Here is a 16,110-nt window from a genome sequence, read left to right as displayed (position 1 = left end):
GTTATAAATGAGAGCTTTGAAGAATATAAAAAGTAATCCAGGAAAAACAACACTGTTGCTGCACATCAGACAACAGAGGAATGCTGTCAGAAAACAGCTGATCCTGTCAATTCTTCAGTTCATATATTTGTTTCAGCTCTCAGTCGCTCTCAGAGCCTCCTGTTTATTTCTGACTGAACATTCTGGAGCTCTGAAACTTTAAACTCGACGCAGCAGATTTAAACATTAGACTGAGGAACTGGATTCAGGTCTGACACTGTCCCCTAATGAAGGATCCTTGAAAATCACTTTAGTTTTTGTCCAAAACAAAGTGAAATGACTTTTCTTGATTGAATATGATCTGTGATAAATACCAATAGAATAATGAGTTTTCCAATCAGTGCTCTATTAGCTGCAGTACCAGCAGTGGAAAACAGACTCGGCAGCAAGGCTCTAGTTTCTGTGCCTTCATCATTCTTTGAGTGTGTTGAGGATCTGCTGTGTCAGATTGAAAGTGTTAATATTACCTGAAGCAAACAGGGAAAGACTGATTTTCTACCAGCTGAATGATGAAGGTTCCTGTGGCTAAAAACCACAACATGATGCATCCAGTTTGTTCTGCTGTGATCACACGGCTTCGTTCAGTGACATCACTAATGTTGAGCTCAGCAGGTCTGCAGACACAACGTATTCCCTCAGCTGAGAATGTGGATCCTCGTAGAGAATATCATCAGGAGAAGAATGAGTTCAAGTGAAATCTGAAACTGTGAGCAGAACCTCCTCTGGAGCAGGTTGGGTGTGCAGCATCAGTTGCCATGGAAATCCAAGCAGGCTAAAAGAGAGACACCTTCATGACAGTGAAAACTGTGCTTTGGCTCAACATACCTGCTGACCCATGAATCTCTGTTTGTAGCACAGCCCTCTGGTTGTATCTGTGTTTGTCTCTCGGTTCCTTTGTAAAACAAACAGTCAGCGGTGGTGCTCATATGGTGGATTGTGAGCTGTAGTTTCCCAGTAAACACACTGACCTCTTTGGTTGTCACAGTCCCTGTCACTACCCGGTCTGAGACATGTGCATAGGCCAAATTCTACTGCCTGACCGATGGGTAATCCTAACCCAAACCAGTCCTCAGATCAGGTAATGGTCGTCCCTCCTGCCCGGCCTGGTGCTGCTCCACTCTTCCTCCGGAGCCACTGGTTGCTGCTGGAGTGTCTCTGGGCTGGACAGAGTGGACAGCCTGGCAGTCCTCAGATCCACATCACTACCTGCTGCTGGGCTGCTCCTTCAGAAACACTGAGCCAAAAAATGACAGACACAGTCAGGACAGCTTAGTTTCAGGGTTTGTTTTGAGCAGAGATAGAGGACTCATCAGGGAAGATGGCGACTGCACAGTCTGCCCAACGGCTGGACAGACCGGCCAGCGCCGCTGGTGACAGATGCTGGTCCAGTCTCAAAGCTGGGTCTGGGTCCAGCTCCACATAGAATGAAGTGCAGTTGTGCTTGATGTGTGTTTGATGGGACTGTGACAGCCTGAACCACAGACACAACCAGAGCTTCACATAACACAGCCTCTTTGTCTGACTCAAAGTGTTGTTGTAAATTTATCACACAACACTTTGCTGTTCAGTCAGTAAAACAGCAGCACACCTGTGTTGCTACAGACTCATGAAGAGAATGAATGAATGCCTGCATGGCCTGAGAGATGCTCAGTGAATTATTTACCACCACCTCAGTGAACTTGTAGCTTGTAACTTCAGTGTCACTCACACAGATGGGAAATTTGTGTTTCAGTCTCTCAGACTCTGAAACTTCACTGCTGAAAATATCTGAAATATATTCAAATCATATCTGTGCAAAACTTTTTCACGCACACAAAATATTTCTACAGCTAAACTTTAATTTTTGAGATTTTTTAAATCAAACTCACACATTCAGATAGGTGCAGACTATTTTTTCACCTGCACACAAAAGGTGATTTACAACTGAAGGCTGTGAAATTATTTCTGAACATCATTTCACACAAACTCAAAATATTAATGAGCCTTATTTGCTCCCATATTTTATTTTTATATAATGTGATGTTGATCACTGGATGTCTGTTTATTCCTGATTCAGTCATGATTTATTGTCACATCTACAACATGTTTTGGATCAAACAGCAAAGATTTCAACATGTGCTGAGAAGAGACTCAACATTTTAACACAAATGTTTTTTACCTTCTTGTTCATTATTTCCTCTTCAGACTGAGCGGCTGTAACCTCTCAGAGAGAAGCTGTGAAGTTCTGTCCTCAGTTCTCAGCTCCCAGTCCTCCAGTCTGAGAGAGCTGGACCTGAGTAACAACAACCTGCAGGATTCAGGAGTGAAGCTGCTGTCTGCTGGACTGGAGAGTCCACACTGTGAACTGGAAACTCTCAGGTCAGACCAAGTTATTGTTTGTCTTGAAGGATTTAAGTTACTGATATAAATTTTGAGATGCATTTAATTTAAACAGTCTCTGTCATGTCTGGATTTAAAATTTCACAGCACAGAAAGTCAGTTCATTTTCTTCATTTTCAGATTCACATATTTTACAGCAAATCTGAACTCTGGCTGAAGTGGATCTTGTGAAATGATGTTCAGAAATCATTTCCCAGCCTGCAGTTATGAATCTCCTTTTGTGTGCATGTGAAAAAACTGTCTGCACGTATCTGAATGTGTGAGTTTTTAAAAACAAAAAGGTTCAGTAAAGAGGAACAGGTTGTTATAATGGAGAGCTTTGAAGAATATAAAAAACTAATCCAGGAAAAACAACACTGTTGCTGCACATCAGACAACAGAGGAATGCTGTCAGAAAACAGCTGATCCTGTCAGTTCTTCAGTTCATATATTTGTTTCAGCTCTCAGTCGCTCTCAGAGCCTCCTGTTTATTTCTAACTGAACATTCTGGAGCTCTGAAACTTTAAACTCGACGCAGCAGATTTAAACATTAGACTGAGGAACTGGATTCAGGTCTGACACTGTCCCCTAATGAAGGATGCTTGAAAATCACTTTAGTTTTTGTCCAAAACAAAGTGAAATGACTTTTCTTGATTGAATATTATCTGTGATAAATATCAATAGAATAATGAGTTTTCTAATCAGTGTTCTATTAGCTGCAGTACCAGCAGTGGAAAACAGACTCGGCAGCAAGGCTCTAGTTTCTGTGCCTTCATCATTCTTTGAGTGTGTTGAGGATCTGCTGTGTCAGATTGAAAGTGTTAATATTACCTGAAGCAAACAGGGAAAGACTGATTTTCTACCAGCTGAATGATGAAGGTTCCTGTGGCTAAAAACCACAACATGATGCATCCAGTTTGTTCTGCTGTGATCACACGGCTTCGTTCAGTGACATCACTAATGTTGAGCTCAGCAGGTCTGCAGACACAACAACGTATTCCCTCAGCTGAGAATGTGGATCCTCGTAGAGAATTTCATTAGGAGAAGAATGAGTTCAAGTGAAATCTGAAACTGTGAGCAGAACCTCCTCTGGAGCAGGTTGGGTGTGCAGCATCAGTTGCCATGGAGATCTAAGCAGGCTAAAAGAGAGACACCTTCATGACAGTGAAAACTGTGCTTTGGCTCAACATACCTGCTGACCCATGAATCTCTGTTTGTAGCACAGCCCTCTGGTTGTATCTGTGTTTGTCTCTTGGTTCCTTTGTAAAACAAACAGTCAGCGGTGGTGCTCATATGGTGGATTGTGAGCTGTAGTTTCCCCAGTAAACACACTGACCTCTTTGGTTGTCACAGTCCCTGTCACTACCCGGTCTGAGTGACACATGTGCGTAGGCCAGATTCTACTGCCTGACCGATGGGTAATCCTAACCCAAACCAGTCCTCAGATCAGGTAATGATCGTCCCTCCTGTCCGGCCTGGTGCTGCTCCACTCTTCCTCCGGAGCCACTGGTTGCTGCTGGAGTGTCTCTGGGCTGGACAGAGTGGACAGCCTGGCAGTCCTCAGATCCACATCACCACCTGCTGCTGGACTGCTCCTTCAGAAACACTGAGCCAAAAAATGACAGACACAGCCAGGACTGCTTGGTTTCAGGGTTTGTTTTGAGCAGAGATAGAGGACTCATCAGGGAAGATGGCGACTGCACAGTCTGCCCAACGGCTGGACAGACCGGCCAGCGCCGCTGGTGACAGATGCTGGTCCAGTCTCAAAGCTGGGTCTGGGTCCAGCTCCACAGAGAATGAAGTGCGGTTGTGCTTGATGTGTGTTTGATGGGACTGTGACAACCTGAACCACAGACACAACCAGAGCTTCACATAACACAGCCTCTTTGTCTGACTCAAAGTGTTGTTGTAAATTTATCACACAACACTTTGCTGTTCAGTCAGTAAAACAGCAGCACACCTGTGTTGCTACAGACTCAAGAAGAGAATGAATGAATGCCTGCATGGCCTGAGAGATGCTGAGTGAATTATTTACCACCACCTCAATGAACTTGTAGCTTGTAACTTCAGTGTCACTCACACAGATGGGAAATTTGTGTTTCAGTCTCTCAGACTCTGAAACTTCACTGCTGAAAATATCTGAAATATATTCAAATCATATCTGTGCAAAACTTTTTCACACACACAAAATATTTCTACAGCTAAACTTTAATTTTTGAGATTTTTTAAATCAAACTCACACATTCAGATAGGTGCAGACTATTTTTTCACCTGCACACAAAAGGTGATTTACAACTGAAGGCTGTGAAATTATTTCTGAACATCATTTCACACAAACTCAAAATATTAATGAGCCTTATTTGCTCCCATATTTTATTTTTATATAATGTGATGTTGATTCCTGGATGTCTGTTTATTCCTGATTCAGTCATGATTTATTGTCACATCTACAACATGTTTTGGATCGAACAGCAAAGATTTCAACATGTGCTGAGAAGAGACTCAACATTTTAACACAAATGTTTTTTGTCTTCTTGTTCATTATTTCCTCTTCAGACTGAGCGGCTGTAACCTCTCAGAGAGAAGCTGTGAAGTTCTGTCCTCAGTTCTCAGCTCCCAGTCCTCCAGTCTGAGAGAGCTGGACCTGAGTAACAACAACCTGCAGGATTCAGGAGTGAAGCTGCTGTCTGCTGGACTGGAGAGTCCACACTGTGCAATGGAAACTCTCAGGTCAGATCAAGTTATTGTTTGTCTTGAAGGATTTAAGTTGCATCTATAAATTTTGAGATGCATTTAATTTAAACAGTCTCTGTCATGTCTGGATTTAAAATTTCACAGCACAGAAAGTCAGTTCATTTTCTTCATTTTCAGATTCACATATTTGACAGCAAATCTGAACTCTGGCTGAAGTGGAGCTTGTGAAATGATGTTCAGAAATCATTTCCCAGCCTGCAGTTATGAATCACCTTTTGTGTGCATGTAAAAAAACTGTCTGCATGTATCTGAATGTGTGATTTTTTAAAACAAAAAAGTTCAGTAAAGAGGAACAGGTTGTTATAATGGAGAGCTTTGAAGAATATAAAAAACTAATCCAGGAAAAACAACACTGTTGCTGCTCATCAGACAACAGAGGAATGCTGTCAGAAAACAGCTGATCCTGTCAGTTCTTCAGTTCATATATTTGTTTCAGCTCTCAGTCGCTCTCAGAGCCTCCTGTTTATTTCTAACTGAACATTCTGGAGCTCTGAAACTTTGAACTCGACGCAGCAGATTTAAACATTAGACTGAGGAACTGGATTCAGGTCTGACACTGTCCCCTAATGAAGGATGCTTGAAAATCACTTTATTTTTTGTCCAAAACAAAGTGAAATGACTTTTCTTGATTGAATATGATCTGTGATAAATACCAATAGAATAATGAGTTTTCTAATCAGTGTTCTATTAGCTGCAGTACCAGCAGTGGAAAACAGACTCGGCAGCAAGGCTCTAGTTTCTGTGCCTTCATCATTCTTTGAGTGTGTTGAGGATCTGCTGTGTCAGATTGAAAGTGTTAATATTACCTGAAGCAAACAGGGAAAGACTGATTTTCTACCAGCTGAATGATGAAGGTTCCTGTGGCTAAAAACCACAACATGATGCATCCAGTTTGTTCTGCTGTGATCACACGGCTTCGTTCAGTGACATCACTAATGTTGAGCTCAGCAGGTCTGCAGACACAACGTATTCCCTCAGCTGAGAATGTGGATCCTCGTAGAGAATTTCATCAGGAGAAGAATGAGTTCAAGTTAAATCTGAAACTGTGAGCAGAACCTCCTCTGGAGCAGGTTGGGTGTGCAGCATCAGTTGCCATGGAGATCTAAGCAGGCTAAAAGAGAGACACCTTCATGACAGTGAAAACTGTGCTTTGGCTCAACATACCTGCTGACCCATGAATCTCTGTTTGTAGCACAGCCCTCTGGTTGTATCTGTGTTTGTCTCTCGGTTCCTTTGTAAAACAAACAGTCAGCGGTGGTGCTCATATGGTGGATTGTGAGCTGTAGTTTCCCAGTAAACACACTGACCTCTTTGGTTGTCACAGTCCCTGTCACTACCCGGTCTGAGTGACACATGTGCATAGGCCAGATTCTACTGCCTGACCGATGGGTAATCCTAACCCAAACCAGTCCTCAGATCAGGTAATGGTCGTCCCTCCTGTCCGGCCTGGTGCTGCTCCACTCTTCCTCCGGAGCCACTGGTTGCTGCTGGAGTGTCTCTGGGCTGGACAGAGTGGACAGCCTGGCAGTCCTCAGATCCACATCACCACCTACTGCTGGGCTGCTCCTTCAGAAACACTGAGCCAAAAAATGACAGACACAGTCAGGACAGCTTGGTTTCAGGGTTTGTTTTGAGCAGAGATAGAGGACTCATCAGGGAAGATGGCGACTGCACAGTCTGCCCAATGGCTGGACAGACCGGCCAGCGCCGCTGGTGACAGGTGCTGGTCCAGTCTCAAAGCCGGGTCTGGGTCCAGCTCCACAGAGAATGAAGTGCGGTTGTGCTTGATGTGTGTTTGATGGGACTGTGACAACCTGAACCACAGACACAACCAGAGCTTCACATAACACAGCCTCTTTGTCTGACTCAAAGTGTTGTTGTAAATTTATCACACAACACTTTGCTGTTCAGTCAGTAAAACAGCAGCACACCTGTGTTGCTACAGACTCAAGAAGAGAATGAATGAATGCCTGCATGGCCTGAGAGATGCTCAGTGAATTATTTACCACCACCTCAGTGAACTTGTAGCTGGTAACTTCAGTGTCACTCACACAGATGGGAAATTTGTGTTTCAGTCTCTCAGACTCTGAAACTTCACTGCTGAAAATATCTGAAATATATTCAAATCATATCTGTGCAAAACGTTTTCACACACACACAAAATATTTCTACAGCTAAACTTTAATTTTTGAGATTTTTTAAATCAATCTCTCACATTCAGATAGGTGCAGACTATTTTTTCACCTGCACACAAAAGGTGATTTACAACTGAAGGCTGTGAAATTATTTCTGAACATCATTTCACACAAACTCAAAATATTAATGAGCCTTATTTGCTCCCATATTTTATTTTTATATAATGTGATGTTGATTACTGGATGTCTGTTTATTCCTGATTCAGTCATGATTTATTGTCACATCTACAACATGTTTTGGATCGAACAGCAAAGATTTCAACATGTGCTGAGAAGAGACTCAACATTTTAACACAAATGTTTTTTGTCTTCTTGTTCATTATTTCCTCTTCAGACTGAGCGGCTGTAACCTCTCAGAGAGAAGCTGTGAAGTTCTGTCCTCAGTTCTCAGCTCCCAGTCCTCCAGTCTGAGAGAGCTGGACCTGAGTAACAACAACCTGCAGGATTCAGGAGTGAAGCTGCTGTCTGCTGGACTGCAGAGTCCACACTGTGTTCTGGAAACTCTCAGGTCAGATCAAGTTACTGTTTGTTGTAAAAGTGTTGACATATTTCTTTAAACTCAGAAGTCCATAAAAATTAAACAGCTTCTCTAATGTCAGTTCTGTTGATTGGCACATTTTTTCCATCCAGACTGTTTTTTTTCAATGTACATTTTATTAATTCAGCTTTATTTGCTGTTCAGCATCAAATATGAGTGAAGTCTGGCTGAGATGGAGATCCTCATTTATGTTTGATATCATGTGACTTTGATTACTGGATGTCTCTTTATTCCTGATTCAGTCATGATTAATGACCTCAAAGCAAAGAACCTCTGTCTGTCAGTCTGTCCTTCCATTTTCTCAACAACTGTTCATCTGATGGTCTTCACACTTGGTGGGTGTGTTGCTGAGGACCGAAGGAAGTACAGTGTCGAGTGTGAAGTAGTTTGAATGACCTCCAACTCAGAAATGGTTGAGAATTATTACGTTTTAATTGAAAGTTTCTACTTTAACCTGCACATCTTTTCTATCCTTTCCGGCCCTGGTTTTGTGTCCCAGGAAACTCACAGACCAGTTGCACATGTTGTAAAATCATTTCGTGTGATGCTGCTCAGCCAATCAGATCTCTGCATTTTGAGAGCAAAGATTTGACGGACACAGCAGTACCCTGAGATGATTTGCCATCTGTGTTGTTCTGTGTGTTTTCAGGCTGTCAGGCTGTCTGATCACACAGGAAGGTTGTGCTTCTCTGGCCTCAGCTTTGAGATCCAACCCCTCTCATCTGAGAGAGCTGGACCTGAGCTACAATCATCCAGGAGACTCAGGAGTGAAGCTGCTGTCTGCTGGACTGGAGGATCCACACTGGAGCCTGAAGACTCTCAGGTATGAAGAGGCCTGCTGCAGCCACAGACAGTCAGTTTGACAGAGGAGGAAGAGCTGGAATCATGTTGTCTGTCTTTTTGGTTGATGGTGGATGTGAGTTTGATATGAACAGTCACACATGTAGGAAGTCATTTTCCTTTGCTCAGAACAGAAACACTGGTTGAACATAGAAAGGAGATATTTGTGTTGGAGGTCTCAAGGAGAACATCTCCAGGAACAAACATGATAATGACCTGTTGGTAATAATTGATGCAGCTTGGACAGATCTCTGGATGGTAAATGAACTGTCTGTCATTTTGAGAAATATCCATTTTGTCCTGAAAAGAAATAAAACAACCTTCCAATAACTCCAAAGCAGTTATATTCAGTTAAAAGTGTGTTCCAACCTGACAGCCACAGAACAGGGCAGGACTTTTGAGGTTCTACATTCAGGTGTATTTCTCAAAATGTTGGACTGTTCCTTCATCAGTGTTGAACAATTGTAGTGAACATGGTCTTCACAGTGAACATGGGTTGTAAATACATGAAATTTTCAGACACCAAGTCGCTGAAAAGATTTACGCAGAACAGAGTCACAACGACTCGTCTCAGATATTTAATTGATTTATAATATTTACACTTTAATGAACACAGAGAGAAGATCACATGTGGTGCATCGTCACATGTGGGAAAAGAGAAGGAGAACCATGTCTAATAATAAATGATTAAAGCTCTGCTGGTTTGTTTAGTGAAGACACTGTAAGACTGATAATTAATAATCACAGGTGGGAGAGCAAGAGAGTGATCAATAACTGAAACACCTCAGAATATAAGAAGGCAACAGATTCAAATAAGGAAATGATGGAGGCAGATTTAATAATGAGAGAGAATCTGTGACAGTTCAGGGATGTTCCTACCTGCAGAGGTGAATCAGAGTATTTCTGGTCAGAAGACTGTGGAGCGCTCCATGAACAGAACATGATGGATGGACATTACCTCTGGCAGCGTGTGGTGAAGGATGACGGCAGGACGACTGTGAGGTCCAGAAGCGGCTTCAGCAGGTTCAGCGTTCATGCAGGACAAGTCTTGGACCAGATGTTACTGCTGGATGCAGCTTTTAATGCAGGTGTTTGGCAAACAGAGCATGTTGTTGAGGTGGTGTTGGTGATCCCAGGTGGAGCAGGTGGAGGCTGAGCTGAAGGAGTGGGCCTCACACAGGAGAGGACAGAGAGACTCTGGGTCTCTGCTGTAGATGGTTCAGTGTCTGGAGACCTGGTTCGTTTGGACAGAGGAACCGAGAGGCCGACACGACGCCGGCTTCAGAAGTTCCAACGAGTCTTTGCTGTGCGATTGGTCGGTCGTACCACAGTAACAGGAACATGCACAAAACATCCCAACACATGAAATGATGCTCTTTATATCAGGAAGAGGTTTTCTGACACTTGAGAGATTTTGGAGGGAAACAGTCTGGGAGTGTCTGTCACTGGGTTTGATGGCAGAGGTCTGGAACCAAGGACTGCTTCTGAAGAGGGACTCTTCATGGAGTCGGGATGGTCCAGAAAGAGGTTTGTGTGTGTCATCAGATGTTGTCCTCCACCTTCACACACACCAACATCCTGTGGGTCAGTGTCAGTGTGTGAGCAGATGGTGGAGGTGAAGAGGTTTAGGTGCAGCAGGTAGAAGCAGGTCGGATGAACATATTGTGTGTGTGTGTGTGTGTGTGTGTGTGTGTGTGTGTGTGTGTGTGTGTGTGAGAGAGAGAAATGCTGAAAGAGGATGTGCTGGTCTGACCCCCCTCCTCCTTTCAGGGTGGAGCCTGCTGGAGTCCGATGGTTGAGACCAGGTCTGAGAAAGTGTAAGTGTGTTTTTCATTTGATTGATGAAAACAAAGCAGCGCACATTCAACCATCTTCAAACTGTGACATCACTCATTCACATCTCTGATGTCATCATCAAACTGTGGATCAATGAACAGATGATAGATCAATAACTGCAGCTGTTTTCTTCTTGTTCTCTCCATCAGATTCCTGTGAACTCACAATCGACACGAACACAGTACACAGAAAGATCAAACTGTCTGACAACAACAGGAAGGCGACATGTGGGGAGGAGCATCAGTCATATCCTGATCATCCAGACAGGTTTGACTGGTGGCCTCAGCTGCTGTGTGGAACTGGTCTGACTGGTCGCTGTTACTGGGAGGTCGAGTGGAGACGATTTGCTTCTGTATCAGTGAGTTACAGAAGAATCAAAAGGAAAGGAAGAAGTGAAGACTGTGTGTTTGGACGGAATGATCAGTCCTGGAGTCTGTTCTGCTCTGTTTTTGGTCATTACTCTGTCTGTCACAATGACAGAGAAACATCCTCCTCCTCCTCCTCCTCCTCCTCCTCCTCCATCTCTAACAGAGTAGGAGTGTATGTGGACTATCCTGCTGGCACTCTGTCCTTCTACAGAGTCTCCTCTGACACACTGATCCACCTCCACACCTTCAACACCACATTCACTGAACCTCTTTATCCTGGCTTTCGGTTCTGGTCCTGGTCTGCTTCCTCAGTGTCTCTGTGTTCTATGTAGGATGAAGAAACTCCTCCAGTTAGAGAAACATTCTCACTGCTGAACAGATCAGTTGAGTCTGTGCAGGATCAGTCACTGAAATCTTTAAGTTCATGATCATAAATGAATCATTGAACTTTGTACAAAATGATTCAAAGTGATTGAAAATATTCCTCATTTACATTGTGACCTTCTTCCACTTCCAGTCCTTTAAAGATGGAAGCTGTGATCATTAAATTGTGGACATGCTGCAGATTTCTACCCTCTGCTGTGTGTTGTTTTGAATTGTGGCTCTTGTTCCAATAAAAGCTGAATGTTACTGTGAGTGTGTTTATTGTCTTTGTCAGGTCAGGACTCGAGGTCCACCCATGTGGTTTTTTCAGGGCTAAAAAAGACAGTTTAACCAATAAAAAACTCATCAGAAAGCTGAATATCAGAGCCAATAATCAGTCAGTCCATTGTGAATTATGTCAGACAAATCTTCAAATCTTGTTTTCAAATCATAACATTTTTCCAGTTTATAATTTTGGTTTTCAAAACTTAATTTCAGCTGTAATAATTCCTGACAATAATCTCACCTCATGCATAATTACAACATCCAGTTTTCAGTTTTCATTCATGTTTTTTATTGTGTGTGTTAATTATTCTGGATCAAATCTTGTCAGCCACTAATTAACACCGGGTGCAATAAGAATTGAAGAATTTACGCGGCGCACCTGAAGGCAACGCGCCCGACGATGCTGCACGTCGCCGCTAGGGGGCGCGCTGACATGGTGGAGTCATGACTTGCCCACACTGGCGGCGCGTGGACGGGAAGGAGGCCAACAGACGCTGATGTGAGTCAGCTGCTGTGTCGAGACGGTAGAAGCGGCTCTTAAAGGGCTGAAGAGGGTCAAAGCTGCCTGAGATACTGCTCAGGACGACAAAAGGTTCAAACTCATCAATTCAAATTCAAAAGCGATTCAGGCAGAGAGCGCGCGCATCACCTGTTGAAGCGTCTCGTGCTTCTTGTTGGTCCGTTGGGACGTTTGTTGAGAGCTTTTGTGCAAACATCCACATTTTCAAGTAAGTTCAAGGTCCTGAAAATACAAAACAAACGTGTGAGATGTTCAAGTTTCTGTGTTTTTAGTCCGCATGTTCATTTGGAACAGCTGCACCAAGTTTTCGACGTTTTCTCATCACATCTGTATGTTTTCTCACTTAATTCTAAAATATTCCGAGTTAATTACAATAAGTTTCCCAATTGTTCCAGCAGGATGTAAAAAATGTGTTGTTTTTCCATCAGAAATAATATATGAATGTATAAAAGCCAAATGAATGATGGAAATATAAAAAGGAATCATGTTGTAGGTTCTTCTCACATTTCCAGATGTTATATTGTCACATGTGGACTATTTTTAGAAGAACAATCGTTGATAGAATTGAAAAATAGATGAGCTGCAGTGTTAGTTTTGTGCAGCCATCAGTCCAAAATCACATCATTGAGTCTGATCTGAAACTAAAGCAAGAAAACAAGCAAATCCTCATATTTGAGAGGCTGAAACAAAGAAATGTTTGGCATGAATCAGCTCTCAGCAGGAAGGATGAAGCGGTGGAGGGAACAGGAGGAGGATGAGGAGGATGAAGAGCTGGTGGAGGCGCCGCTCCGAGGCAAAGCACCCTGGAGCTTCACCGTGAGGGGAGGCACCGAGCACCGAGAGCCCCTGGTCATCACAAAGGTACCGAATTTCCTGGATTGTTTTGGCAGCAGCGTGTTTGGACAGTGATGTTCAGTAAAGCATCATTTCTTCATGTTCCAACACAAGAAGTCCAGAAGAGTCAAAGTCCAGTTTTTCTCTTCACTTAAGATTTTGTCTCTTAAAAAAAGTGAGAAGCCAAAGATCATCAGTTTGTGTGGTGAAGAAAAGCATCAAACCCTCATGTTTGAGAAGCTGGAGCGAGAGAATATTCAGCTTTGGTGCTGAGAAACGACAGAAATGGTCAAAATGATCGCTGATCAGCTTCTCAACTGATTGATCGTCTCAGCTCCAGAAACATGAGATCCTGTCACAGCTGTTTGTTTCATATCAGTTAGACTTGTGGTGCAGAATTCGGACCTCGTGCCTCCCGTGGACCTGGACACCACCCATGTGTGAGATATTCCACCTCAGAGTGAAAGTGTGAAGTCTTATTGTCGCCCTGCAGGTCGGTCAGTGAGCTGCAGCAGCAGACTTTGAATTCAAGAGTCGTCTCAGATTTGCACCCTTCACCTGAATGTGTGGACGACATCCAGCAGATACCTGGAAGCTTTTCCATCTGCTGTAAGTGCTGGAGTGAAGGGCGGCCTCCAGAGCACCACCAGCCACCTCAGGTTACAGGCGGTGCACGACTGAATTTTTAATCAGGGCGCTCAGGTTTCCGCCACCTCAGGTGCACCTGGACGATGAGGTGAAACTGTTTGGTGGTTTGTTTTCTTGCTTTATTGGCTGCTCGCTGTTATTAACCAGAGATACTTCCTCTGTAGTGATATATTGAGCATCTATAGCGATGGCAGCACCCCCCTGAGGCTGTAAGTGTTATTACATGTGAGAAAACAGAAGTCCTGGACGAGTGAGACACCTTTCCAACCAGTGAAGCGACAACTGTTAAGCAAAAAAGGCCGACACACTGTGCAGGCAGGAGCCATCATCTAGTGGCCATTAGATGAACTGCAGCTTGAGGTGACGTGGCTGTGCTGTGTGTGTGTGTTCAGGTGGAGGCGGGCAGCGTGGCGGCGGCCGTCTGTCTCCAGGCCGGTGATGAAATGGTGAGCGTGAACGGCGTTTCCCTCGGCGGCTCTCGTCAGGAGGCCATCGCTCTGGTGAAGAGCTCTCATAGGACCTTGACCCTGGTGGTCCGAAGGTACCACAACAGCAGAAAATAACCTCTTTTCTAATTTTGCAAAGTTTAAAGTTCTAAAATGTTGAATAATATCTTACTTCATCTGACGCAGGTAACACTTTGTACTCAAGGTGCAGTGTGTAGGATTTAGTGCCATCTAGTGGTCAGGTTGCACATTGCAGCCAACTGAACACCCCTCACCTCACCCTCTGATTTGAAGTGTGGAAAAGAACCTGCACTGGCCACGAAACTTGTGAAAAGTCCTCCAGAGAAATTCTTGTTTTCAGGTGATTCTACACTAATGCCAATAAATCCATTTAAATCCTGCACACCGGTCCACCAAGGTTCACACTCACCATTAACTGTTATCATTCGTCAATATAAAGCATGTATTAATGACTTATAAAAGGGATTCAGGTTGTTTAGGGTTCGGGTGAGGTGGTTAGGATCACATGTGGTTTGTTGGTTGGTTTTGCGTCAGTAAAAGTGTTTTGGATGAACAAGCCCGGAGTCATGAGGAGGTCAGAGGTCAAAGCCTTAGTTCTCATTTTGCTGACCTGCATATGAAGAAGCAACATGTTGTGTCCTAAAGATCATAAAATCCCATCTTATTCCTCACTCATTCCTCCTTTCTGTTGTTAAGGCCTGACAGCCGCCACAAGGGCCTCTGACGGCGAAACAAAAGCGGGTATTGTGGAGGCGGCTGAGTTATTTCAGACCCCTGAATGACACAGAAAGGAGTTTCCTCTGTCAGCTGGTGTGACGCTGGCCCGGCAAACCCAGAGAGGATGATGATTTATGTCGTCCCGTTCGCACGTTTTGATCGTTTCCTCTGTTTTACATCACTGTGAACTAAACGTCTTTGCCTTTTCTCCTGTTTGTGGGACAAAACGAGACTTTTAGAGACGTCACGTTGGACTCTGGGAACTTGTTTCAGCCGTTGTGTAGCATACCCTCCGAAAGATGGTAAGAGACTCGACTGATGGTTTTTAGTGTTTATTCCTTTCTTCAAATTCCACAATAAACCAACGTGAGAACTTGTAAGAAAACCAAGAAAACAACAAATCACATCTCTATTACCATTTCCTGTATAATAACTGGTAAACAATCACAGTGCAAGCGTAACTGAATACTCAGCAACATATCGTAAGATCGCTAAACATATGAGCAACAAGCTAGCGTAAATTTCCTACACATACACATTGTCAAAAAATATAATTACAATCACACACCAACCTTGTGCCTCTTCGGGGGGTTGCTAAAATATACGTTGTTTCCGTCACGTTTCTGTTTTGCTGCTTCACATGTGTTTACCTTTGTTTACCTTACAGCCAACTTTATAATTTTACCGTCAAATCGTTCATACCGTGAATTTTCCCGGCGACACTATTAAAACCGGAAGTACGACATAGCGCCTTCAAAATAAAATCTTGCACTCTTAAGATGAACCCTTTTAGCTCTTAAATGAGCAAAATATATACATACATATAGATGAAATTTTTTAGCAAAACTCTAATCATGAAATATATTTATAAAGGAATCATGTCAAAATACGATTTGTTTCTCTCAAATGAACTTATAAACAGTGCAAGCTGCCCTCTGGTGGACAAAACGAGAAACAACAAGCACAAAACACAAAGTGGGTTTGCTACACGTTGTCTTTTGATATTTGGGGATGTTAAATTGAGCGACATCAGTTTCAGCTGTGTGTATTTGAATGTCAACGGTATCTGATGTCCAGACCCTCCACACATTTTAATTTTACACATAATTTCTCTTTTTATTATTGTCTGGATTCGTTTTTATTCGATCCTTTTCGCATTGTTTTCGTGCTTTTCTTGTTTTTCATAATTCATTTGATTACCTTGCTGCATTCTGGTTCTATCAATCGAACATAAGTGGAAGTAAATCAAGTTGCTCCACAGCTGCTGCTTGTTGTCTGAACGACGTTCGGTTTAACATCAGGTGTGCTGCGTTGCTCTGTTTGGCTTCCACACTGTGTTTTCCTGGTT

General features: G+C 43.2%; 1 protein-coding gene across 1 annotated transcript in view; it reads left to right on the top strand.

Annotated features, from left to right (window-relative positions):
• The window catches only part of LOC121627467 (NACHT, LRR and PYD domains-containing protein 3-like), a 38,831-nt gene extending 27,267 nt beyond the window's left edge, over positions 1–11,564 (top strand). Inside the window, 4 exon segments of the mRNA XM_041966395.1 lie at positions 2,224–2,397; positions 8,534–8,707; positions 10,495–10,541; positions 10,710–11,564. Coding sequence (XP_041822329.1) covers positions 2,224–2,397; positions 8,534–8,707; positions 10,495–10,541; positions 10,710–11,260 — 946 coding nt within the window. The 3' untranslated portion in view covers positions 11,261–11,564.
• Positions 11,565–16,110: the final 4,546 nt, after the last annotated feature.

The sequence above is a fragment of the Chelmon rostratus genome, chromosome 24, assembly GCF_017976325.1.
Source record: "Chelmon rostratus isolate fCheRos1 chromosome 24, fCheRos1.pri, whole genome shotgun sequence".
Lineage (NCBI taxonomy): Eukaryota > Metazoa > Chordata > Actinopteri > Chaetodontiformes > Chaetodontidae > Chelmon > Chelmon rostratus.
The sequence above is the reverse complement of the archived record's forward strand: the minus strand, read 5'-3'. Positions and strand labels throughout refer to the sequence as shown.